At 50.8% G+C, this 27196-nt stretch overlaps 1 protein-coding gene across 2 annotated transcripts in view; it reads right to left on the bottom strand.

The window, feature by feature from the left end:
- Nucleotides 1-1296: 1296 nt before the first annotated feature.
- Nucleotides 1297-27196, bottom strand: part of Slit1 (slit guidance ligand 1) — a 140802-nt gene continuing 114902 nt past the window's right edge. For both annotated transcript variants that reach the window (XM_021650510.2, XM_060389527.1), the window contains exons 24-37: nucleotides 26725-26796; nucleotides 25886-25957; nucleotides 18505-18668; nucleotides 16659-16783; nucleotides 16289-16386; nucleotides 13598-13737; nucleotides 13384-13477; nucleotides 11398-11535; nucleotides 8883-9111; nucleotides 7297-7427; nucleotides 6700-6854; nucleotides 5486-5774; nucleotides 5013-5224; nucleotides 1297-4223 (exon numbers count right to left, since the gene is read on the bottom strand). In XM_021650510.2, coding sequence (XP_021506185.1) covers nucleotides 3985-4223; nucleotides 5013-5224; nucleotides 5486-5774; nucleotides 6700-6854; nucleotides 7297-7427; nucleotides 8883-9111; nucleotides 11398-11535; nucleotides 13384-13477; nucleotides 13598-13737; nucleotides 16289-16386; nucleotides 16659-16783; nucleotides 18505-18668; nucleotides 25886-25957; nucleotides 26725-26796 — 2158 coding nt within the window. In that variant the 3' untranslated portion in view covers nucleotides 1297-3984. The remainder of the gene's footprint in view (nucleotides 4224-5012; nucleotides 5225-5485; nucleotides 5775-6699; nucleotides 6855-7296; nucleotides 7428-8882; nucleotides 9112-11397; nucleotides 11536-13383; nucleotides 13478-13597; nucleotides 13738-16288; nucleotides 16387-16658; nucleotides 16784-18504; nucleotides 18669-25885; nucleotides 25958-26724; nucleotides 26797-27196) is intronic.

A 27196-nucleotide genomic window follows, 5' to 3' on the forward strand; every position in this document is an offset into this window, starting at 1 on the left:
GGAGGCTGGACCCTGCCCTATACCATCAGTCCTGCTGTGAGCTATACCTCACTTTGGAGGACAGAAAATAGAATGATGCATCATGGGGTCCATTGGACAGGATGGGAAAGCTACCAGTGTTCATCCTGAGGGGACGGAATAGGACAGCCCAGCCAGCGCTGTCCAGTCCTGTGACCCCAGGTGGAATGTGGCAGAAAACAAACCTTGCATTTGCCAGTGCTCCATCTGTGGTCTGCCGTGTTGGATCCTTCTGTCTCCACTGGAAGTGGGTCTGTTCAAGGTCATGATTGACACATGAGACCCCTGGGTCAGTCCATCTCAGCTACATTCAGTGAATACATGTGGTAACTGTCTAGCAGCCCCTGGGGTTGCTTTAACACTAACGTCACAATTTTCCAATCTACAGATGTCTTTATTTAGCTCAGGATTTTTTTTAAAAAAGTTTAAAACTAAGTTTTTCATTTCAGAATTTAGGGTTTCTAGGTTTTTTTGGGGGGGTTGCTTTAAGCTAACATATTTAGCTCGTGGTGAGAACCAGCTGGTGCAGATAGGCTGGGAAGTGCCCTCAGGTGCCACATCTCTGGCCGTGTGGGTTTCCATCTGCTCCCGTTGGTGCCACTGCTTTAATCAGAGGCGGCAATAAAAACGATGGGCCAAGGAACCCTGCTCACTTGGCTTATCTCCTCCTCCTCCAAATCCCTAACCAGGTTACCATCCCTGTGCCCTTTCAAGGGGTCATGTGCTCTTAAAGGGGCTTTGTAACACTGCTGCAGTCTTCGTGTGAGATCAGTTCCTGGCCCTGGCATCGGTGGAGGGCTCAGCAGGTCATTTTAGCTGTGAGGACCTATCTGGGGGTGCTCAGCCCCCCAGACACAGATCCTTGTTATTCGTCTCCAAGTGCAGTGTTCTAGTGTGGTGTATATTTCCCCCTTGCTCCACTGGCCTGGGCACAGAGCCCTACTAGGATTATTTAAGACTATATGCTGCTCTCTGTTTCCTGGATGCCCCAAGACCCTCAGATTTCTGGTTAAATGTGCAAGTGGCTCTGTAGGCAAACACTCTGAAAACATTGGTGTCACCGTAAACACTTGGCACGAGATAAGAACGAGCAGCCACCCCAGGTTGTCACACCTCCCTTCCCTCAGGATGAACAGGCCTGGCCACAGCAGGGTTAGCAGACATCTTGCTTGTGATGACTGTGGCCAGCGTGGTAGTCCAGAGCCTTTCTGCCCTGGGAGGGTGCACACTGATAGCGTCAGGCTCATCTTTCGAAGAAAGAGACCAGGCAGTCAGAAAGTCAGTGAATCAATGTCATGTTCACATGGAAGACAGCAGACAATACTGACATTCTAAAACAATACTTGTGGGGAAAGGAAGGGCAGCTCCCTCAGGGGCTGTTGTAAGCCAGTTTCTAAGAGTTGACCCAAACAAGACTACCAAAACCCCAAACAAAAGGTCACAACCACATAGCATCTGGAAATCAAAATAAGACACTGGAGGTTGACTTTAACATATAAAAATACTATAACAAAATGAAATACAAATATATATTAGAATCTGTAAGTATTCTGTATAAAGACATACTTTCACGGTTAGGCTAACAGCAGGCAAAGAAGGAACAAAGATGGCCTTTTCCATTTCTTAGCATCGCCACAGGGCTCTGAGCAGTGCTGCCCGAGTACCAGTTCCTTAAGGACTTGCCCCACTGGGTCTCTGCTGTGCACATCTAATGGAAATAACCAGTGGTGATCACAAAGCAAACTGAAGATCTTTACCAAAGGGGAACACAATGTGGAGATGATTTCTCAAAGGGCTTGTCTCACAGCCGCCCTCTTAGCTGGCCTTGCAAACCCAGGTGTGAACAGGCAATGGGAATGACAGCCCAGGCCCTTGGCTTGCAAGGTACAGACTAACTCAGAGGTAAAGCTGAACCTAGGGCTCACGGGTCTCTTGCCTTTGCTGCCCTCCTTTGCAATGAATCTTGACCCTCAGATTCAATAGTGTGAGTGCTGTGGGGGTGGAGGGGCCTTCAGTGTTCACAAGGATCTCTGGGAACCATTGCACCAGCCACTCACCTCCCATCCCAAGGCCCTGGGAAGTGCAGCATCACCTAACTGCAGGTGTCCCACCTTCAGCATTGTGAGCAAACCTGTCACCATGCCTCTCAAGCCCAAGAATTGGCTTTTCTTGGCCAATAGAGAATGACAGTGGCTGGGAAAGTGACTTCCATGGGGCTGAGGCCAGAACACCTTTATTTCTAGAAAAGGACGTCAAAATGCAGGCCTAAGCTTTTCTGCCCTGTGCAGCCTGGTCCCCACAGTGACCTGGAAGATTGGAGAAAGAGAAAAATGCTATGCAGAGTTGGTTAAAGCCCCTAGAGGTCTGGGCCTCTGCCCTCTTGGCCAGTTGTGGATCTGTGCACTATAGCCCTTGCTCGGGGCCATAAGAAAATGGAGTCCTGGGTCCTGGCATGTCATGAGGACACTTAGCCAGTTGATCAAGGCAGGGCTCTCTGGCCACCCCAGAGCCTGGCTGGCTTGAGAGCCATTGTGATAGGAGGTGCCATCTTCTCAAATCCAGGAGACTTGTGCCCTCACCAGCACCAGAGGCTCCTCTCGGTGTCCACACAGGCAGTGACACAGGCATGAGGCCATTCCACCCTCTGTACATACAGAGCTGAGAGAGGCATGCTCATACCTCTGGCCCACCCACACACACAGACCAGGGCTACAGCCTCTCAGGGAGAAGTGAGAACTTATAACCCTTTCTCCCTTCAGCAGCTCCCTGTTAGGCTCAAACCTCATCTTTCTACATTCCACTCTGCAAGGAAGAGAGGCCCCTCTTGTCAGCCAGCCATGTATCTAGTGGCTTCAAACAGCCTTCACAGCAAAGCCCCCGAGTGAGTAGCTATGGCCTGGGCCATTCTGGGCACCGCATGGTACTCAGGCATTAGTTCACATCAGGGCTGAGAGCCATGTGGGTTCTCACCCACAGAACCCACTTCAGATTAGACACACAAATACTTGCTAATGAAGTTAATGGAAATGGATCTAACTTCTCCGGCCTCCCTCCTGAGACCAGAGTGGCAGCGTCTACATAGTTCCTATCTACCTCCCTGCTTTACAGCTGAGACCTAAAGCCTGGAAGGGGCAGAAGTCTGCCCAGAGCCACATCACAAGGACTCCTTTAGTATCATCTGGCTTCCTCTCGCTGCATACTCAGCACAATGCTCCACACCAGGCCTCCAGCTGAGGGGTCCCCGCATCCCTCCTCTGCTAGAGGCACCAGCAGCTTTTGGCTAGGGAAACCTGGGCCCAATGCTGCTTCTGTGGCCCATGATGTCTATTCAGCTAGAGCCAAGAACTCATTCCCTTTTTGGTGGGGCCTTGCCACCCCAAGCACAAGGACCCCCTCATAGAAGCTAACATGTTCATCCTATACTTCAGGGTTCACAGGCGTGGCCCTGGGCAAACCCCACCCTACCCTAGCCTCTTTCACAACCTGTGAAGGAATAGAGCATAGGACTCAAGGAGGAAGGTCAGTCCCTTCCCCATGACAGGAAGTACCAGTAGACATGGCTGCAGAAGCCTGGCCACAGCACCCCTGGAGGCGGTTGTCCTAAGAGGAGCCAGAGGCTATGGGACATTAACTGTTTCGGGCCAGCCAAGGTCGCAGGCCCAGGGAGAAGCTAGTGGAGACAGGGTTTAGCACCCCCTTTTCAGTCCAGGTAGCAGGCAGAGGAGTGCCACCATTCTGCCACCATTTGTGGCCTGACCTCACACACACATTCATTCAACAAATATTTATTAAGTGCCTATCTGTGCAAGGCACTTTGGGAGAGGGTGCGACAGACCAGGCCTTGCTCCTCTGCCCTGGCAGTGCAGTCCGCTGGAAAGGCCGCTCAGTGTCCCTGCGCCCGCCGGGACCCAGGCGCCATCCTGGTGATGCTTGCCCCAGCCCAGCTGCTAGTATGCCACCTGCACATTACGCGCACTGGGCACAGCCACACTTGGTGGGCTTCTCCACCTCCTCAGCAAATGAGGTCCCATCGCTGCACTCGAAAGTGAGTTTCCTCCGCTTCAGGCGCAGGCCCTGGCAACAGCCTTGGCCTGGGCACGCGCCCCGGCACTCCACCCATGACAGCGGGCGCGTGGTCTGGCAGATGGCATAACCCCTCTGGACCTGGTGAAAGTCCCGGACTGGGTCCCCCCGGCATTCGGACTCTGGATGGGACAGACACCAAGACACAGCCTCAGGGCACATTGTGGGAAGCAGGAGGGGGATAGGGCAATGTCCTAGGAGTGCTACTCTGGGAGGGTTTTCTCACCCCTCTGCCCTCCCCCATCTCTGCATGCACCTGTGCTCTGCTTCCTCCTGGGACTACAGAATGATGTGGGAAGGAGGAAGCAGCTAGCTGCCCAGGACCTCCAGGCCAGAGTGGCTGCCAAGTGAGGTGGTTCCCACTGTGCAGGTGTGGAAGAGCTGAGGCCTGGAGGCAATAACATTATGGAAGCATTCCTCAATGAAGAGGATGACCCTATGGTATCCAAGGCTGAATTTCTCCAGCTTCCCTCTCCCCGGCCTCTGCAGCGTGGAGTCTAGCCTAAGCATCTTGGTGAAAGGGGCCCAGGGGAAGCCTGGGAAGAAATCCTTCAACCTTCAGACATCCTGCTACACCCAGGTCCAAAGCTGATAGACCAAGATGCTCACATCTGGCCAGAAGCTGTTACTGAGTGTACCTGGATGGTCTCCTCATGGAGAGACCTCAGCCAGGAAGGGCAGGGCCCTAGACAAGGAAACTGCCCAATAGGCTGGGCCCACAAGATGGAGAAGGTGAAGCTCTGGACCTAGAGGGAGGGTCACCAAATTCCATTGGTCCCATAAGTACCAGAGGAGAGGGGAGGATGAGGATGAGAGGGCTTGCTGGGGTTCGAGGATGATAACATGAAGCTGCTACAGCAGAATGACGGGGAGGGACTCTGCAGAGGGCAGTCAGGAGGGGGCCCCCTGACCTTGCTCACACAGCTCGCCTGAAAAGCCTGGGTTGCACACACAGTGTGCCCCTTTGGTGGCTGAGGCCTGGCAGTGGCCATGCAGGCACTGCAAACCCCCACAGGGCTCTGCCACAGCCCCGACCTGGTTGCACAGAGCCCCTGAGTACCCATCCTGGCACTGGCAGCTGTAGGCAAGAGCATCGAGGGGCACACATTTCCCATGGACACACCTGGAAGTGACAGAGAAGAGAACTGTGAGGATGGGCTAGCCCATGGACCAGCCAGAGGGTGGCCCCACCCCTCCTGGCATCTCACTTGATTCTATTCCCAAGATTTAAAGGGTCATGGGGGGAGATGGGGGCCACATGCCCTGATTTAAAGATTTTTAAAATACAGCAGGTGAGGCTGTGCTTGCCATAAGTGAGTGGGACTTGCAGAAAAAAGGACAGATGGGCAAGGGTGATGGCTCTCTTGGTCCATCCCAGGCTTACTTGTGGCCATGGCAGGGGCCATCCACTGGCTGGTCACAGTGCAGGCCCCCCCAGCCAGCCTCGCAGTGGCACACGGGCCCAGGGGTGGCGTTGGGCTGGCAAATGCCATGCAGGCAGTAGAGCTTGAGGCAGGGCTCGCAGCCCGGCACCACGCCTGGCTTCATCTGCGTCTTGGTGAAGTCCTGCAGTTCGTTGTTGATGTACAAGTTCCGGATGCAACCGTGGAAGCTGGTGCCATTGAGGATCTGCCACAGGCGGAAGGCAGCTGAGTTCACGTCTACAGGCATCCCTGGGGTGATGGGAAGAAACAGGAGGCTGAATTGGGGTGAGGCCATGTCTGTTAGACAGCTCTTTCCCTTGGGCTCTGTCCTGTCTCTGCAGAGGCCCTTTGCCACCCTGGAGGACCAAACTCCTTTTCAGGAAGATGTGGGAAGTCTGCTTCCTCTGAGACCAGAGCTGAGAATAAGGCCAGGAATGGCCAATTGAGCAGTAAGACTCTGAGATGCCAGTTCCCTATGTTTGGCTCTCTCCCCAGGGACTCTTCTTTCCCTCTGAGACATCTGCTTTCGTTTCTAGAGACCCCAACCAGAGCAAAATACTCACGTGTTGAGCACTTTGCCACCTGCTTTTATGCAGCAACTCAGAGGCAGAGGTTGCCTGCCCTATTGGACATGCTCAGTGGCTCATCAGAAAAGACACAACTAGTAGGAACAGAGCTGGGATTGCACAGTGGGATGATTGCAGGGGGTGGACAGTGGTCCTGGCCTACAGCACCTACAGGTCCACTAGGGAGTCTTCGGGTGCTGTGTGGACTCTGTGCTGAGTCTCTTGCAGTGTTTCTGGCCTCTGAGGGTCCAAGAGTAGAAATGGATTCCAGATATAAGAAATCCCTTCTGGTCCAGAGTCAAGAAGGGTCCATGGTATGGAAGACAGCTGGGAAAGACTAATCCCTCCCTAGGCCCCTTGGCTATCCTTCTTGGTTAGTCTGGATTGACCAGAATGCAGCTAGACCCCAGCCAGGGCAGCACACTTACCAAATTAACCACTCGGTAGGACCACCTCATCCTATGGCATCTCCCTGGCCCCAACACCAGCTATCCTGGCCAGCCTCAGACCACAAAGGACAAGAGGTCCCTGTCTGGGGACACTGTCACCCCAGCTAGGTGGAGAGGCCTGGAGAGGGTTAACTGTAGTTCTGCTCGGCGGGTCCTCACCTCCCACATAAAGAGGGGCCTCGCTGTTGAGCGTGTAGTGCTTGCCAAAGTTGTCCATGGTCATGGGGCTGCCGCCATCGATGGAGAGGTTAACCATCTGGTCAAAGGTGATCAGCTCGACAGTGTGGAACTGCCCATCGTTGATCGTCTCAGCACTGGAAGGAGATGGGGGTAGGCGGTATCCACACCCAGGGAGTGGGCCTCAGAAAGACCCTGGCTAAGTAAGCTCATCTCAGAAGGGCCATCAACCCAGTCACTGCTTCCCAAGGAGACAAGTCTCTCAGGGAGAACAGCATAGGGCTGAAGGGGCTCTAGTCTGATACCTCCTACTCCTGATTCCTGAGGCCCTGGGGAGGCTCAGACGTTTGGAGAAAGCTTCTTCTCCAGTTAGAGGCTGCCTCCGTGGTGAGGTGGGTTGGAGAAAGATGGGTGCCAAGGGGCCTCGACTCCAAGTGGGCTGGACTTGGGAGACCAAATGGCCTTTCCTCTTGGCCCCTTCTTGACAAGCTTCTGGAGTTCCAACAACCACCTGCTGGCTCAGGGGCCCCATCCTGGCATGCCCACCTGAGTAAGGCTGACAGCCTGAGGAATTCTTACCTGTAGATTGCAGAGCTGGGGTAGCTGCCTGGGTCATAGCTAACACGGACATGGCCCTGGTACAGCTCAACTGCGATGTGGTCGTTATCCCCATTGTACAGGAGGATCCCATTGTCCTCTGCTGTGGACACCTGAGAGGCAAAAGTACTTTCTCTTCCATGCCACCCCTCACAGAAGCAGCACCCGGTAGGTAAGTGCACAGAGGGGACTCACAGTTGGAAGGGTGACGTCACATGAAAACCGTCCCCTCCCCTCTCCTCTGTCTGACCAGCCTCCCAGACACCCCTCCTTCAGGGTGGCTGACAGTTCCAAGTTCGCTTGTCATTCACTACAGACTGGCCAGCACTGGGCAACGGAGCAGACGCTGCCTGGGGCCTGGACAGGTTAAAGACCAGTTGCCCAGCGGGAAAGAGGCAGTACACAGCCACCACAGCCACCACCTGCCTGGTGTGGGAGCCCCTGTCGGGAGTTGCTACAAAGGGAGGGACTGCAGAGAGGCATGATTGGGAAGGCTCTCCCCACTAGAGCCAGTCAAGGCTGGAGGGAGCTGCTTGGGAGCAGGGTCTGTGGTCGGCTGGAGGTGTAGGTATTTTTGCCTGGGAGGACACGCTAGCTTCCTTCTGTTTAGGCCCCCACCTCCCACATTCTTCCATTAAATACCCTGATGCCCTGGTCCACAGAGTGGGCACATAGACCCACTATGTGGGCTAGGCAAATCACACTAGCTCGTTTCAGTGGACCCAGTCATTGGTCAGGATTTGAATAGGTGTGCAACAAAAACCTGGCCAATCAGAGAGCTTCCCCAACCTGGTCGTTGAGTTAGTGTGCAGGCAAAGAAGAGTCTCTTAATGTGTGACAATGACACTTCCTAAAGAGGTGAGACTATCCTGAGCTATGGCTGGGGCTGGGGCTGAGGTTTTTGCCTTGCTAGGTGGATAGGCTGCCTGCTGTCCTGCTGAGGACAATGTAAGAGATGAGAACTGAGCCTGTCTGAGAGGCTGAGGAAAAGAAGGAACACAGAAAAGGAGAGGTGATTGTGCATGTGTGCCCATGAAAGGCATTTGAGGCAGAGGGGTCAAGCGTTTATACCCATTCTGGGTGAAAGGCTATAAAATCTGCTCCCCTCTCTTCCTCTGGGACATATTCATCAAAACAGCCAGATTTTTCATCACTTGTTGAACCTGATTTTTTCCCCTCAACAGGAAATGAAATTGGTGGTACAAAAAGGGCACTTAGGAACCCCCAAAACTGTTGATTAAAGACAAACCAAGAAGTCACTCTGGCCACTTGGAGCACGTCTGTCTGTGGCACTGGAGGCCAGAATGGAGCAGAAGGTATGAATAAGGCCTCTGGGCAAGGCCCCTGGCAGCTTAGTTTTCCAGATATCATCACTCCACAGTTGTCCCAGAGATGACTCAGAAACCTTTACAAAGTCCCCACACTGACTCATCCTAACCCCAAGATAACAGCAACGCACACAGGTTCCTGTAGTTCCTGTGGACTGGGGCATACTCTGAAATTCTGATGTGAGCAGGAGTGCCCTGTTCTCTGACTCCATATGGGTGATCAGGTCCCCAGGCACACACCTGAAGAGTGATGTTGGCCCGAGGCCAGTTCTGCAAGTCAGTGAACTGCAGGTAAGTGTCCCGGTCCACAAAGTTGACACTGAGCAATTTCTCACATTCGGGGCCGCCGAAGCCGGGCAGGCACTGGCATACGGGCCGGTTGCCCTGGTCTACGCAGTTGGCCCCATTCTGGCACTCAGTCCCCTCACAGGGGCTCCTGGGGGCAGGTGGGATCTCACAGAGCTGTCCACTGAGAGGAAAAGACACAGGTCAGAGAGGGTAGGGCCAAATGAGGCAGAGGGAATCTCTCCCACAGTACTGGGTAGAGCATTTGATTAGCGCACACAAAGTCCTGGACTCTAATCATGCCCAGCACAAGAGACAGGGGAGGATGAGCTGTGTGCCACTAATAGATGACATTGACAAACTTTTAGAAACACAAAAACTCCGCACACTGACTCAAGAATACGAATATAACATCCATGCCAGCAAACAAGTAAGGAAAGTGACCAGGAAATTCCCCAGGCCCAAAGAGTTTCACAAACTCTTCTACGAGACAGTAAAGGAACACTTCCTGATTCTGAGATCCTGGCACCTACGCTAAACAAAGACACTGAAATAAATAAAATAAATATAGGTCAGAATCTTTTAGGAATATAGGCAAAAGGCCCTCAACAATACATCAGCAAGTCAAATAGAGCACAGTTAAGCATGGCCATTTAAGTTTTGCTCCAGGAACACGAGGCTGGTTTAACATCTGAAGTCAATCAATGAAGACCGTCAGAGTAACAAATTAAAGAGTAAACAAACTTCAACAAATTAGAAGGAGGTCCATCAGGTTAATGAAGAACAGCCAGAAAATACACAGCCAACATCACACTCCATGGGTAGAGACTGTATAATTAGAAATAAGCCAAAAATATCTGCTCTCACAAGCTTCGTATGTCAGTATCCTGGGGAGTCCTTTCAGAGCAATTAGGATAGAAAGGGAGAAAATATTCTTCTAGATTGACAAGAAGAAAAATGATCTATTTGCAGATTATATTAACCTATAGAAAAAAATCCCTATGGTATGTATTAAAATGTTCATGGAACTGATTAAAAATTCAGCAAGGTTTACAAAATGGATACACATACAATAAATGAAATTAAGAAATCAATTCTAGGGTGCTGGAGAGATGGCTCGGCAGTAAAAAGCACTTGTTCTGGCAGAGGACCTGGGCTCAATTCCCAGCATCCAAATGGAGGTTCACAACCACCTACACCCTCAGTTCCAGGGGATCTGATGTGGTGCACACATACATCAGGCAAACACTTGTACACATTTAAAAAAAACTCTTTAAGAAAAAAAGTCAATTCTAAGCTGGGCGGTAATAATACACGCCTTTAACCCCAGTACGTGGGAGGCAGAGGCAGGAAGATCTACAGAGCGGTCTACAAAGTGAGTCCAGGACAGCCACGGCTACACAGAGAAACCCTGTCTTGAAAACCCAAAATAATAATAATAATTTCTATTTACAATATTATTTAAAATAATTAAATTGGGGAATAATTTCAAAATTAAGTGCGAGGAACTAGACAGATGACTCAGTGGTTAGGAGCACGGATGCTCTCTCAGAGGACCCAGGCTGGATTCTCAGCACACACACAGGGTGGCTGCAACTCCAGTCTCAGGGCATCGGACACCCTCTTCTGGCCTCTGAAAGCACCAGCATCATCGATACATAAACATACCTACAGGCCAAACTCCCATACACATGAAATAATAATTAAAAAAAAAGTTTTAAAAATAAGCATGAAACATTTACTTTTTAAAATGACAAGACCGTTGTTGGAAGACGCTAAAGTGAGTCTAACATATACAGAAAGGCAATTCATGCTCAAGGGTGGGAAAACTGGGTCCCGCTCCCTAAAAACGCCACTGCTCCCTAAATTGCTCTATAGAGTCAATAGCGCTCCTTCCAAAATCTCATATTACTTCATTTTTTTTGCAAAATTTGACTAGCTAACCATAAGATCATATAAATTCAATAAACCTAGAACAGCCAAAAAAACCCTGAAAAATAATGAAACAGAACGACTTATGCTTTCCAATTTTTAAACCTCACCATGAGACTACAGTAATAAAGAGTGCATGCTGCGGGTGCAATGATGGCTGTACGGGAGGGCTTGATGCTTACGGAGATTTCACAAGAAAGCCAAGACAGTTAAATGGGATGAAAAAGAAGAAAAAAAGCCATTTCAGCAAATAGTGCTGGGACAACCGGATATTTGCATTCAGAAGCACGTTGCTAAACTCCTTCCTCACTGACCTCACTTCCCAGGTCTCCAACAAGCAGGTTTGGAACCCTGTGCCCAGGTTCTAAGTGGTTGTTTTGACTCACCCACGTTCGTGTAGTTGGACCTGGTTGAGCCATGCCTAAAACTCTAGCGCTCAGCTCCCAGAATGGGGACTATCACTCACCCAAGCCCTAGGGGTCCCTCGCCAGTCCCATCTGAGGCTGGGGAGCCTCACGGTGTGACCAGAGGGGCTCACCTGTAACCCTCGGCACAAAGGCACGTGTAGGTGTTGATCTCATCCACACACTGGGCCCCGTTCTGACAGCGGTGGTCCTTGCAGTCGTCCTGATTTTCGCTGCAGTTGGCACCCGTGTACCCTGGCGCGCACTCACACCTATGGTGGACAGGGAGAGGGTCAGCAGGCATTCCTCCTAGAGCTCAGCCGCCAGCTGTGCCGCCTGTGTGTTTACCAGGAAACCTGCGGAGCCTCTTCCACTAGCAAAGAGAGCAGCCTGGATGTGGGGAACCTGGGCTGGGAGAGCGAATGCCTGGCAGCAAGAAGAGGTGGGAATTTTGTCTCACATGCCCACCATCACTACCAACGACACATCCAAGAGGCCTGCTCTTGACCTGCCCTGCTCCCTGGTCGCCTAGGATGCTCCCTTGGCACACAGCCCCACATTCCACAGGTTTGCCTGTTGCTCCGCGTTCAGCCTGTACAACTATGCCGGGCCCAGATTTCCACCCTTCAGCAAGGCTTGTACCCACCCTCAGTGAAGACCTTGACCTAGGCCAGCCCCAACTTCCAGGCTCTCACTGAGCCTCAAGAGTGCCCTCAAACCCAATTAGGCTAACCTCCTGCCTAATAAAGAGCACACCCTCTACCTGCCTCTCAGAATATCTGCTTCTCTCTCCACACCAAGCCCAGCCTGTCAGGCACAGCCCCTGCCTTCACCCCTGTCAATTCTCTTTGCTCTCTCCCTGAGTGGTCCAGCCAGGCCGGTTCATCCTCTTTCCCAGGAAGCTTCCAGGAAACATTCTAGCTCTCCCTAAGCAACAGCCCCTGTCTGAACCCCTACCAACTGCAAACCCCACGGAAGCAGACTGCGTCCTTGCCTGGAGTTGTTTCTCACTCCAAAGCCGGTGTTTTTCAGGCTGGAAGAAATCTCTTTCAGCCCAATCTATAGAGACACATGTGCAGAACCAGTCACCTGTTACGGAATTGACCCTGACCACATGAAATAGCACACTGCTCTCTGACGGCCTCCATTTTCTCTTCGAGTGTTAATTTTGACCCACCCAATTGATCACCACCCACAGATGGCTCTGGCGCTTCAACCTGAGAGAATGCTACAGTAGCCAAGCCACCACACACGTGTTCACACTCTTATTCAAGATCCTCACACCAAATGCTCACTGGGCCCAGCACAAGGCCAGGCACAGCTGGGTATCCCTCCCATCCCACCACCAGGACAGGAAGTTGAGAGTACGCGCATCACACAGTATTGTGGGCTGCAGCCGGGCCCAGGGCTGAACTTGGAGCACGTTTTCCGAGGGTGAGGGATGACAGCAATTCCATACCAGCCAGCGCAACCCCGCTTCCTCTTGCCCTGTAAGCTCCCTCACCTCCGGAGGGACTCTTCCACCCAGTATGCCACCCCACCCCCCGGTTGGCCCTGCCACCCCACTCCTCTCCCTGTGATTTACTGAGGAGCAAGCACATTGCCTCTCTCATTTTCATGGAAGTCTTGCTGCAGTCTAGTGCTCACATATAGCTGGGCCCCAACAGTCTCCTATCACTTCCGGCTATGCTGCAGGTGCCTTTAGGACTCTAGCCCTGGCCTTAGACCTCAATTCCTGGGCTTGGGTCACTCAGATGTAGGCCACAGGAAGTCCTGCCTACCCTGACAACTCTTTGCTGGCTTCCCAAGTGTGTGTGGGGAGCATTCAAGGAATAAAACTGTACTTTCTAGAGAACCATCTTCTCACTTATCTCCACCAGCACCTCAAGAGGACTTTACTGCTGCACCCAGGTCATAGTGAGGAAAGTGGTCTGGCTCAGGACCAGGCTGCAGCAAGTCCCAATCCCAAGGCTGCACGGACAGAACTGTGCCCATAACCACCCTGGTGATGGCTCTCAGGAGCCCAGAATGCCAATACCACACCCACCAACAGATGAGGATTAGGAAGGAAGAGAGGAGGCGGAGCCTAGCTGGGGTCCCTGGCAGTGGGCGGCACTCACCTGGGCCCATCCGGGGTGCCCACACACTGGGCCTCATGCTGACACGGGTTCAGATCCGGGGAGCAGAAGTCCACCAGCTGCTCACAGGCCCTTCCTAGGGGAAGAAGGAGCAAGAAGCAGGAGATGCCAAGCTCCACAGAGCCTGTGCGGACAGTGGCGCGCCCACAGGATGGGCGGGGATGGTGGGGGGTGCCTGGGCCCCTGCAGTGCTCACCCGTGTACTGCAGGGGGCACTGGCAGGTGTAGTTGCCCACGCCGTCCACGCAGACACCCCCGTTGACACAGGTGTGCTTCACACAGTCGTCTGTGTTCACTCCGCAGGTCGGCCCTTCAAAGCCGGAAGGACAGGCGCACCTGCAGTGGGCCGGGGGCCGGGGAGGGAGACAGAGAATGAGGAGGAACTGGGAAAGCCTGCAGCCACACGGCGGCGGCGGGAGTTTCTGCTCTGGAGCAGGCCCTTGCCAGAGGGTGAACAGGTTAGAGGGTAACAAGACCAACCCTGCCCTCAAGGGATCCTCTGGCTTGCCGTCTGGTGGGGGAGGCAAATAAGAGACACTGATGGGAGGTTTGTGGAACTGCCATCTAACCGAAGTGAGATATGTCGCCACCCGTTCGCTGTGGAGATTTTGCTGTATAAACTGGCTTTCCAATAGCTGAGTGGCAGGTCTATAATGACTCTTCTAGTCCCGCCAGTGGATTTATGTGAACACACGTTCCCAGCAAGTATATAATATATCTATGTAAGCAAAACAGCAGGGCAGCTGCTCTCTTCTGTCATGCGCGGACCATCTACGGATGCATGGACCAACCGACAAAGAAAACAGACACGCACCTGTAAAGGAGTTCAGCCTCAGAACACACTACATTACAGATAATGACCATCAAATTGTATACTTGTTACACTGCTTTGCATGTTATTAGTCATCTTAATGATTACTCAGACACAATAAACTATCTTTTTGTAGTTTTATTTGTTTGCTTTTGTGTATACTGGTGTTTTGTCTGAGTGTCTCTGTGCCACTTCGTGCCTGGTGCCCTTGGAGGCCAGAAGAGGGCATCAGGTCCACTGAGACTGGTGTTACAGATGGTTGTGAGCCTCTGTGTAAGTGCTGGGCCTCAAACCCGGATCCTCTGAAAGAGCAGCCAGTGTCCTTACCCACTGAGCCATCTCCCCATGCTTCAAAGTAATTTTAATAAAACATTTTTTTTTAAATAAACTCTCACTGCGTAGCTCAAGCTGGCTTCAAATTCACAATTCTTCTGCCTCAGATTCCTGCGTCCTGAAATTTACCTATGTGTACCTCCAAATCCAGTCAAAAGAAACTTCTAATTAGGAGCGTATGGTGACAAGAAATGGGGAGGAGCTTTGAGCTTTCACTCTTGTGCCCTCATTGGTGGCAGTTGCTCCTGGCATACAATCATACCACAATAGAGACCAGGAGGGCAACACAATGGAAACCTTAACTCCAGCCAGAGAGGGACAGGCCAAGTTTTCCCTGCTGTGGAGGAGCTTGCTGGTAGCACTTTAAGAAATGAAGTGTGGCATCAGAAGCTGTGGTCTAGGTACTCAGAAGGCCAAAGTGGGATAGCCGGGAATTCCAGGGCATCCTTGGCTACACAGTAGACCCACACAATAAAAAAATAATAATAATAATGACTAAATAACAAAATGGGACCCAATTGCTATGCTCAACAGATAACCATGGCCGATGAGGAAAGCATGCTCAACACGGCTGTTTGACTTTAAAATGGCAATAATGTTTACGATGTCCATGATGCTGTCTCCTTTGCGTGAAAAAATAAACTTACAGTGAGATAAAATGCAGCTGTTGCTCTAAGAACACGGACACGTATGCAGAAAGTCCCTACTGGTAAGATCAAAAGGCACAAGGCACGCGGAAAGGAGGCCCCCCTCCTGCCTAGGCTACAGGCTGCTTGGCTGCTGGATGTGTTAACCGCCCCACCAGCCCCCTCTGCTCAGAAGGGGCATCCCAGCCCTGTGCAGAAGCTGAGGAGCCAACCGGGAAGGAAGCTTAGCTGGAGCTGCTCCTGCCCCTGAGGAGGGCCTGCCTATTGTAAGCATGCGTTTCCAAGGCAACGCTGGAGGAGAGGCACTTAGCGCTTTATTTTTTACATCTGGTAATTTGGGTCTGCAGAGGCAGGTTTGGCCATTTCCGCCCATAGATTCAACATCATTTTCTGAAGAGCCAATTTGTTCAGTAGGCAATTTATCTCCAGCGACTAAGTACTGTATACCTCAGAAACACTCTGGGAGGCCAGGGATGGGGGCTGAGGCTTCCTAGGGAAGGCAGGCGGGAAGGGGTGTGTGGGTATGACATGTGCTGTGGAGGGATTCAGATACAAGCCATGGGAAGCGCAGAGCATGGGAAACACCATCCCCTGCAGTGTCCAGTCACTGAGAGGTGAATGAATAGGACCCCAGAAGGTAGGCCCCCAGGGGCCTCCAACTTTGGTCACTTCAGCTGTACCACAGTGCTAGCAAAGGCCTGCCTTAGGTACCTGGCACATCCTCTAGAGACTTGTTCAGCTGGAAATGGGGGCACAGGAGGGTAAGTGGGGATCTAAAAGAGTACCCCAACTGTTTCCTGACACTACCATGACATATGCCCCTGGCCAGAGCTTCCCAGTGTGTGGGAAGACATTCCTGGCACCTTGCTAAAGCTGCCTAAGGCAGCACAGTCCCAAGCCCAGGCTCTCTCCCCTGTGAGGCTGTGCTGTCTGGTGCCTGCTGTTTCCCAGGTGCTCTGCTCCCACCTCTGCCAGGTGAGAGGGAGTGTAGGCATGGGTCTTTCTCCCCTACCCACCCTCATCTCCAGCACACTGAGGCTTGGATGTAGGACCCATCGGCGGTCCTCAGCCCCTCCTCAGGCTCCTGGGAACTCACGTGAAGCCAGCATCCTCATCCTCTTGGGCATGGCAGGTTCCCCCATTTCCACAGGGGTTGCTAGAACAGCTGTCCAGGGACACCTCACAGTCTCGGCCCTAGAGGAAAAGCCAGCAGTGAGGACACCGGTGAAAGTTAAGGAGGTTAAGTGTGAACTAAGAAACGACTCTCAGCACCTCTGCTTGTCTGCCTGCTCATTCTTTCATTCACTCATCCCTCAATATGTCCACCCAACCATAGGTCAGGTCGTTGGCAATTGGCTCATTCCCACACTTCCTCTGAGCCAGGTGAGCAAGCAACAGACCCAGGCTTGCCAGGCCTGCCTAGCAGCGGCTAGAACCCCGTTCCTCCAGCTGCAGCCTCCACTCACCTTGTAGCCGCTGGGACAGGCACACCTGTATACCTCAAGAGGGTCGTTTTGGCAGGTGCCCTGATTCTGGCACGGGCTGGACAAGCAGGGATCACACTTGGCCTGAACTGCCAGGCTCGGGGGACCTGCGGCAACAGGGAGAGCATTAGCAGAGCAGGGGTGCGTGTGGACACATGAGGCTCCGCAGCGAGAGGTCCAGTCCTGCGGAGAATACCTTCCTACCGGGAGACGTGCCTCCTCCCCTCGACTTTGTGAGGCTGTGCTGCATCCCCCAGCTCAGCCCAGCCCAGTTTTCCGGCTGCAGAACCTACTTTCCTACAGGGCCGCTGGCAGGACTGTAGGAACGCATAGCTATGAGAGTTGTATGAATGGCTGTGCCATTCTCAGTAGGTAGAAATGGTACCCAGTGTTTAGGGCCACCCTGAGAGCCAGAGAGCAGAAAAGCTGTGATGGCTGATTTTTCCTGGCTCAGCCCCTCACACCCTCGGAGGCAATCACACAAGCCTGCAGCTATGGTCCCTTCGTCCCTTCGCTTGGCTCTGCGAGGAGGTTTCATGAGGGTGGGGTGGGGGAGTCCACATGCCTTGAGGTTCTTCCTCTCCAAGTCTAAAGCAGGGAAAACCTTCCCTGCTACCTCGTAGGCCACACAGGCTCCTCTCCAGACTTCATTCGCTGGAGAGAATAGAGGAGCCTGGTGGCAAGGGTACCCGGGTGCCAGCTGTGAGGGACACCAAGGTTTTGTAAGAATGAATAGGGAATCCTGGCTACTCAGACCTCCCCCTGAAGGCTCCTTCGGGAAGAGGTGACATGTCAGTTCTGCTGAAGAGGCATGCACTTGAACAGGAAAACCAAAATGAAACAAACAAAAAAACCTTTCCACAGAGGGCCTTCTGGACACAGATGTGTTCTGTTTCTTGGCACAGTACTGGTACCCAACTGAGCTCAGTTAGTGAATAGGCACCAGGCTCTTCCCTCGTGTCTGTGTACTTTTCCAGATGTTGTCGTATTTCAATTAAAAAGAACCACTCCATGCCACCGTGGCAGCTAGGAAATGCCAAGCACATATTAGCAGAGATAGGCTCGCTCCCAGTAGCCACGGCAGAGGGGGCCCTTGGAGCTCTTACTGCCGTGACAGCTTCCTGCACGCAGGGTGGCCTGGGCCTCCTCATTAACCTACAGCTGTCAGTTTCATTTCCTATGGTGGCCTCTGAGCTTGCAGAGGGCAAGGACTATGCCCTGGGGTCCCCAGGGTCCTCCTCTAGCTACCCCCGCACACAAAGCTGAGCCCAGGCAGCCACTCAGCCACCTGTCTTTGCTCCACAAGGTTGTGCAGGGCCTCAAGGGCTTGATTGACTAATCAGCCAATCAGTCCCTGAACAAGTCTTTGTATGTGCTGGAGGCGCGGAACCTCAGCACAGACCAGCAGTCACACCCTGGTGCTGTGTGCTGCAAATGCCAAGAAAGCCCCAGCTGTCCTCCGGCCACACCAGGGACAGAGTAGGGTTTCAGCTGTTTGTCCAGCACAATGCCTATCTAAGGGAAGTCTGGGTGCCTGTATTGCCAGGAGCCTGGGAGCTTCAAAACTGCTATTTTGGTTTTCCTTACATAACCACGGTGAAGACTCTAAGCCCTGTTGGCCAGGGATTTTTCTGCCTGGCTTTTTTTGCTTCTTGGATGTTAAGACTGGAAGGCAGCCATCCTAAGCATCAGAGCCTCAATTCTATCACCTGTCTCTCACAGCAATGGGACCCAAGGACCCAAAAGTATCTGGAAGAACCTATTACAGCTGGGCAAGTACTGTGGTACCTGGTACCCACCACCCCTTCTAGCATGCTCCTGGGCTCACCTTGGCATTCAAACTTCTTGGCAGGTGTGGTGAGCAACAGTTTGCCCTCCATCTCTGGGGGTCCAGCACAGCGGGCAATGCCAGGTTCCTTGTAACCAGTCTTCACCCAGCTGGAGAGCCATCGGAGGTGGCAGTCACAGTACAGGGGGTTGGCACCAATGGCTCTGGGACGGGCAGCAGAGAAAAGCAGGCATTCTGATTTCAGAAGCTTTGATGCACTGAGCACACAGGGTCCCAGGACACCCCCAAGCCCCACTTTAAGCACTTCATACGCATCATCTTAGTCCTCACTGTGCCCTCACTAGCTCCATTTTCTACACACAGAGATGGACTTAGAAAGATTAAGTAGCTTGCCTAGATCAAAGGAAGGGGAAGATTTGGGTTTGGATCTCATGCTGCCAGGAGCAGAAGCTCTGTACTCAGAGCCTCCCCAGGCACGGGGGAGAGGCCAGCCAGCATTCACCCCTGCAGAGAAATGACTGCCAGTCTTGCCTTCACACATCCAGAGCTCTCATTAACCCCACACACCACTTCCTGAAATTTTAAGATGTGGAACTGAGCATTGCAAGGAATAAGTAATTTCCATGGGGCCACAAAGCAGCAAAAAGCAGCCTCTGGGGTCAAGACCCAGAGGAAACCCATCCACCTTTGCTTTTGTTTTCATTTTTAATTATGCAAAGACAACATGCATACATTCATTTGCAAGTCTCTTTTAAACACTGCAGTTCACTGTGAGTGCTAAGCGCCATGGAAACACACACTCTATCACACATACTCAGACGTACACACTCATACACACAGTCGCTCACACATATGCACACACACACACAGTTTTTGTTTTGTTTTGTTTTTGCTTTTTTTTTTTTTTTTTTTTTTTTGAGAAAGGGTCTCACTATGTAGCCTTGGGGATGGCCTGGACTCACTATATAGACTGGCCTTGGGCTCATAAAAATCCGCCTGCCTCTGTCTCCTGAGTACAGAGATTAAAGATGTTTAAAGAGATTAAGATTTTTTTTTCATGGGCATAGTCCAGTGTTACTGATGGGAGTGCAAACTGGTATAACTCTAGTTACAGGTGTTTAAGCCCAGAAACAGTTTCTGGAAGTTTCTCCCACAGAAACATCTACAGATGCATGTAAAGACACGTGTGATGGTGTGGTTTGTCAAAGAAAGGCTGGTGCCATGATCTGAATGTCCCTTCCGAAATGCACATTGAAACGTTTCATCAGGTCAGTGTGAAAGGTGGCCCTTTAAAACAGATTACAGCCGGGAGGGCGCCGTGCTCATTCCCCCGGAAGTGGGCCAGCTCTGGTTAGGAGTGGATGCCACCCTAACCAGTCACATGACTGCTCCGTGTGCTTCTGCCATGACATGTGCTCCTGGACTTTCGTTCTGCAGAAACAGGGTTGAAATAAACTCTTCTCACATTTGTGTGTCCGGTCCACAGCTGCAGAAAACGAACCAGGACCTGGAGACTGCCACTCCAGCAGGTTCACGGTACGCTGATACCCACACAGTCACCAAGCTCCCAAGTGTGGCCTTCTAGTCCTTCCCCACGTGGACGCATGCGACTCCTCTCCACTGTGCATCACGTCCAAGCAGCCTGCTTCTTGTCGCCAGCCAGCATGCCTTGGAAACCTTCCAGGTCAGCATATAGGAATCTGCCTCACTTTTGCCAAAGTGCTCTGCAGCGTCTCTGGGTCTCTTTTAATGAGCAGTTTCCCTGTCGCCGGACACTCGGGCAGTTGAGGCAGCTGTGAACACCCTTTTACACGTGGTTTTGTGAGGTGTGAGCTTTCCTCTAGAGCAGAAGCCCATGAAGAGAATCCAGGTGACAGAAGTGGATGTCAAGTGACACGGCTGCCCGAGGCAGGCTCTATCAGCTTCCGTGGGCCAGCAGTCCAGGGCCATGCCTGCACCCTCACTTCCGCCCCCACCGGAGTCCTGCCAGCTGCCAAGCCCTGTACTGATCCTGTGGAAAGCTCAGAATCGCCCCCCAGTCAAAGTGAGAGGCATAAAGACAGGATGTGAATGTCATGGGAAGAGGGGACTAGAGTTCTTCCTTTCAGCAAACACATCAGCGCCTGAAGCTCATCAGTATCAACCGATTTTAAAACCTCAAGGTTGTGTGAGGTTAACGAGAAGGGGCGTGTTCATCAGGCCACCGGATACCCGGCCACTTCCCACCTGTTCTGGACTGCAGAGGAAGTGAACCCCGAGATGAGAACAGCCTGAGAGAATCGGCTACTGCTCTGGACAGGAATCTCCCGAAATAGCACAACTGACACTATATGCTCTTATAAAACAGGCTGAGCGAGACTTGGACTCAGCCTACCACAGCTGCTCCCCGCCCGGGTGACCTTGGGCAGTTCCCTGATCATCTCTGGGGCTCATTTTATGATTCAATAAAGAGCCCATGATCAAGACGGGAAGAGAGATGAGCCTGGATAACCTAGAATGGGCGCCGAGGGAATCATGCAGCTCAAGGAAGGAGGGCAGGTGCAACCTTGATGTGTATTTAATTTTCTGTCCTCATGTGCTGACAGCATTCATCCTGCCTAATGGGACAAGCAAGACACCATCCTCTTCCCCCATCAGCACCAGGGCCTCTCAGACACAGAGGGAGGTTGGAGGCAAATCCCAAGTCTGTGCAAAAACAGACTTCTTAAGATTACAGGAAGATAGATATTATGGCATATTTAAAATAACTTACATTTACTATATTATTTTTCAAATGATCAGAAAGTACAATGAATGGAGCATAATCATGGCATGTAAAAACTCAATATAGGATTTATAGTGAACAAAGGAGGATAGCCCAGTTGCGAGCAGGGTTGTTATAGAAGACAAAAACGAAAACAAAACGCCTGATGAACCAGAGGCCGTCCTGTGTGGGGGCCCTTGACACAATTCAGAGCTTCACAAACGTCCATCCCGGCACAGATGTCCACCACACACAGCAGGAGAGCTGCACCTCAGATGTGAATGCCCTTTCCCAGCTCATTCCTTAAAAACACGCGGCCAAAGAAAGACTCCTAAAAGCCACTCAAGAGCATCCTGGCTTGTCCCACATGTGGTCACTTGCTTCTGCCCTGAGCATATGTCAGCACCTCACTCAACATTGAAGCTTCCGCTTTCCCAAGGCTGGGTCTTCCCAGCTGAGGACCACTGCCCTCTCTTCAGCAGTTCCTACAGCTTTCTTTCTCCTGGGGGATCGTATGGCCCAATGAAAGCTGATGTAAAGTACAGCTTACACATTTTTTTTCTGTTTTTCTTTTTTAGTTATTTGAGACAGGGTTTCTCTGTGTAGTCCTGAATGTCCTGGAACTCACTCTGTAGACCAGGCTGGCCTCAAACTCAGAGATCCACCTGCTTCTTCCTACTGAGTGCTGGGATTAAAGATGTGTGCCACCATGCCCAGCACAGCTTACACATTTTAATCAAAAGCTTTTTTTTTTTTTTTTAAGATTCAGGAGGCTGATGTAGGATGATCATAAAGTTCAGGTCTGTTTGGCTATGAAATATGATCCAGTCTCAAAATATTAACTAGTTAGTTAAAAGTTTTAAAAAGTAAAGACAACCAAGAATTCAGTGGGGAGTGGAGAACAGGTAGGGCCAGGAGCCAGGCCGTCTTCAGTCCCAAAGGACTGTGGGTTGGGAAGACATCCAGCAAGATCATAAATAGCCCCATGTTGTTGGTCTTTGGTGTAACTTGGGCACAATGAAACAGTAGCTGTCTGGTCTGCTCACGCCAAGCGGCACCAGCTTCTATTAATGGAGCCTAGCCTGAATCAGCCTCTCCTACTATCTGAAGCCAGAATAACTCTCAAACTCTAAGACCCTCCATCTGAACCCCGGCACCCTGCCACTCATGGCTTTATGTGTGTGTAATGCCATCTTCATCCTCTGGCCCCAGAGGCTGAAAAACTGGCTAGGAGCACTAACTGCAGAGCTGGACCAGACACTAGCTAACCCCGAAAACATGAGCTGGGTCAGTCAGCATTAACTGAGAGAGGCCTGCCAAAGACATGAGAAGGGCACAAGCCCTCAGCACAAAGGAATGCCGGAAGAAAAGTATCACCCATCCTAAAATAGAATTAACTTCATATTCCCTTCCAGTCTGTCTGTTTTCCTTCCTTCCTTCCATTGAGGCAAGGCCCTCAGGTAGCCTAGGCTGGCCTGTAACCTGCCATCTCCCCCAGTGCTGGGAGTACGCATGGTCCCACCGACGCTTGTGTTTATATTGTATCGCGTTACTTACTCTGCCTCTCATCAGATAATAAATCACAGTGCCGTATGTGTCATTAACTACTCACTTATCACATGGCATGGCATCACACATCACACTTTATCACATGGGCATGGCATGATGTAATTCATTATTTCTACTGGGTTTTCACACCTACTCCTCAATGGACATTGAAATAGAGCTTTCTGGTCTATAGCAGAATAAAGGCAGCAAAATGCAGGGTTCTAACAATGAAACAGTGAAGGACAACCTTCGGGAACTGTAGCCATGAGCTCTAAAAGGGGCATGCAGCCTTCTGGCACTGGGCTGCAGGTTAGACCCCGGAGCTGGTAGCGATCTGCTGATGGTAAATGGGAGGAGACTCTATAGTTTGGATCTTGAACAGTCTCCCAAGCCCACGTGTTAAGCTCTTAGACTCCAGCCCTTGGCACTGCTGAGAGTTAATAGACCGTCAGGCAGTGGGACCTGGTGGAAGGCATTAGATGATTGGGGAGTATCTGCCCCTGGCCTCGCCTCTTCCTTTCTTCCCAACAGTCATGAGGTCAACAATTTTCTCAGCTACATGTTCTCACCCTGGTGGGCAGCCTTACCACAGGCCCCAAAGCAACAGAGATCACTAACTATGGACTGTGAAACTGTGAGGCAAAAATAAATGTTTCTTCTTTCGAAGTTGATCATCTCAGGCATTTTGCTATGGTAACATTAATGGATGGGTAGCTAACGGATGGATGATCTTATCTGATTTCTTATGGCATAGATCTGGCCTCAAATTTGATATCACTGTTTTCCCAAAGATGGCTATGGGATCCAACATGGGTTTTACAGCTTTGGTTTTGTTTGTTTAGCACATGTATTGTCTGAACTTGGAAGAGAAAGTAGCAAACAGCCTTGAACTCATTTAGACAGAAAAAGACTTCCTGAACAGAACACCATTAGCACAGGCACTAAGATCAACAATTAATAAATGGAACCTCATGAAACTGAAAAGCTTCTGTAAGGCCAAGGGTATCGTCATTCAGACAAAGCAGCAGCTGACAGAATAGGAAAAGGATTTCACCAACTACACATATGATAAAGGGTTAATATCCAAAATATATAAAAAGAAAAAAAATCCTACATAGATCAAGAAAGCAAATAGCCCAATTAAAAATAGGCTACAGATCTAAACAGAGAATTCTCAATAGAAAAATCACTAATGGCTGAGAAACACTTAAAGAAATGCTAAACACCCTTTGCCATCAGGGAAATGCAAATCAAAACTACTTTGAGATTCCATCTTACACCTGTCAGAATGGCTAAAGTCAATAAAACAACTGACAGCTCATGATGGCGAGGCTGGTGAGGGGAACACTCCTCCATTTGGTGGGAGCGCAAACCTATACACCCACTATAGATATCAATACAGCGGCTCCTCAAGAAGACAGGACTCGATCTACCTCAAGATCCAGCTAAACCACCTTGGGAGTATACCCAAAGGATGATTCATCCTATCGTGAGGAAACTTGCTCAACTATGTTCATTGCTACTTTATTCGTAACAGTCAGAATCAGGAAACAACCTAGATGCCCCTCAATAGAAGAAGGGATACAGAAAATGTGGTCCATTTACACGATGACATATTTCTCAGCTATTTAAAAGAATGAAATGAAATAATGAAATTCATAGGTAAATGGATGAACCACGAAAAAAAAAAAATCACCCTGAGTGAGGTAACCCAGACCCAGAAAGACAAATATGGCATGCATTCTTTTAGATGCGGCTGTTAGCTGTTAAGTCAATGATAAACAACCTGCAATCTATAGAACCAAATTGGTTAGAGATAGTGTAAGGGACTGGGAGGGGACAGATAGATCTCCCTAGGGAATGGAAATAGAATAGAGAGTTATGGATGGAGGAGAGGCCCTAGAACAGGAGGATCAAGTTGGGAAGGAGACACAAAGGGAACGGGAGGGAATATAGGGAAAGACAGCTAAAATTAAGAGCTGTTTGAGAGGTCACATGGAAATCTAATATAGTAAAAGCTTCCTAAAACATAGACATATATGAAGGCATTACCTGTTTTAAGATCACTCTGACTCTACAGATTAAAATATGGGAAATATGATTCTCAGAACCAAGAACCTCTAAGATGGTTGACCAAACATCAAGAGAAATACTGCTGATACCAAGGCTCTCTGATATAAGTATGCCTGCCCACTCAGGCCCTGGGCTCAGAGATAAAGAGCCAAAGCAATCCAGCCATAGTCCATGTGGCCACAGTCCATATGCATGCCGCAGCCAAGAGTACCAAGAAATGCCAGGAAGTTGTCTTTTCTGCACCACCCCAACCTCCAGGGTGAGGACAACCCTACCTCAGCCCTGGGCTTATCTATCTCTTAATTGTTTTATATACAATACATGAACATAAACACTTGGTCATTTTTGCCATAATCAGTGTACAAGCCAGAAATGTTGCCTATATTCCTGGCTCTGGGCAGCCATCTTCACTACCCACTTCTAAACTGTTTGCATCACTCCAAAGAGAAACTCTGCACTCTGAGACATTAATTCCCTTTTCGTTTGTGTGTGTGCATTCATGTGTGCCTTGAGCGTCTGTGTACACATCTGCACCTGTGCGTGTGCATGTGGAGGCCAGAAGACACTCTTGTGTGTTATTTTTCAGGTCCCACACACTTTTCCCTTTGAGGCAGGGTCTCTCTCTGGCCTGGAATTCCCCAAGTACGCAAGGCTGGCCAGAGAGCCCCAGGGATCTGCCTGTCTCTGCCTCCCAGCTCTAGGATTACAAGCACATGCTACCGTGCCCAGTTTTTATGTGGGTTCTGGGGGCTCAAACTGAGGTCCCTGTGCTTGCATGGGAAGTGCTTTATGGAGCCATCTCCCCAGCCAGTGTAGCCTTTGTTTTTAAAGAGTCATCATGGCACTGCCAGCTGTAGGGCTTAGGAAGCACTTCTAGGCCATTCTACCTCTTTGGGAAATACTTTTTTGGTGCTCATCCCCATGGTGTGAGGCTCACAAGCTCAGTATCAGGACAAAAGCAACACGTTCTGATGGTTTGAGGGCCTGGGTCTCCCTCATCCTCCCAGGTCTGCTGAAATTCAGTGAGGCTCAGAGAACTGGGCTGGCATTACTTACAGATGAGACAGAGATGTCACGTCTGCAAAGATGCCCTCTTGGAGGGTGGAGACATCGTTGCCATGCAAAGACCTGAGGAGAGAAGAGGCCAGTCCAGGGATAGGGTGGGATGCTGGGTGGAGGATCATCCTAGCCTTTGCTGAGTGGACACCACGGGTATCTGCTAGTGGAGAGACAGTCCCCAGCCCAGCAGCCCTAACCTGCTGGCTCCAGGAGGGAAACAGGAGCCCTTAGCGTTCAGGTACCTTGGTACTTTGGTATTTTAGGAAGACTGATTTTGCCATGGAAATAACTCAAGCACTGAATTTACATCATAAATAAGACACAGGTCCTCCCTCTTCGCCAGGAGGCAGAGGCAGAGCAGGCTATTTCTAAGGAGATTAGCATAGCAGGACATAAATTAGGACTGGAGGAATGTCACCTTGCTTCTGATGGGGTCAGGAGCCACCAAAACAGACACAACATAATGTTTTGGTCAAAATATCACTGTGAGAAACTTGTAGAAAAAGTTCACAGATCTCTGGATTTAAATCTGAACAGAATTCTCTTGTGCAAACAAAGAACTTCTTTATCTTGGGCACCCTTCTCCTATCATAAACGTATACACAAATTCAACTCAAGGGTGATAGTCGCCTCTTCTCTTGGATCATTTCCCACTCTTAACTTGGCTTCTGTGAAGGATCTGGGTGAGAGCATTCTGGGCTCCCATCACTGAATACAGCATTGTCTCTGCTAGCCCTCCAGACCTGGGAATATTTCTGCTCACTAGGAGGGCGGGGTGGGTAGCTCTTGGGTAATGGGGTAGGTCTCCTCAGAAGAATGAGTTGCAAGAGACTTACAGCAGGCGCAGGGAACGGAGCCCCTGGAAGGCCAGAGGAGGGATGCACTGGAGGGCATTGTAGCTGAGGATCCTGCAGGAAAAAAGGGGGGAGGGGAGGAAGCTGTAGAGGCAGAGATGGAGGACCATTCCCACCCCATCCGATAGGTGACCAGGCTGAGGCTCTGAGGCCACCCCCACCCCACTAACTGAGTTAACAGTATTTGTGTTAGGGCTCTGTTTCTAGACCTCATATGCTAATTCACTATCCCAAAGGATTCTAAATATATGAAGGCACCAAGGGCAGGGAGGCAGTTCAGTGAGGGCATTCTGTGACAGATACTCAAGAGACTGGATAGAATGCCATTGGCAGCACAAGAGAAGGAACCACCGACTTGTGGAAGAGCAACTCTACCGATTCCCCAAACAAAGTGCATCTATTCGTATGAGACTCTGAACATGCAGCCTACCTGGGGCCGGCTAAGGGCCAGAGG

This window comes from Meriones unguiculatus, chromosome 1 (assembly GCF_030254825.1).
Source record: "Meriones unguiculatus strain TT.TT164.6M chromosome 1, Bangor_MerUng_6.1, whole genome shotgun sequence".
In the NCBI taxonomy this organism is placed as follows: Eukaryota; Metazoa; Chordata; class Mammalia; order Rodentia; family Muridae; genus Meriones; species Meriones unguiculatus.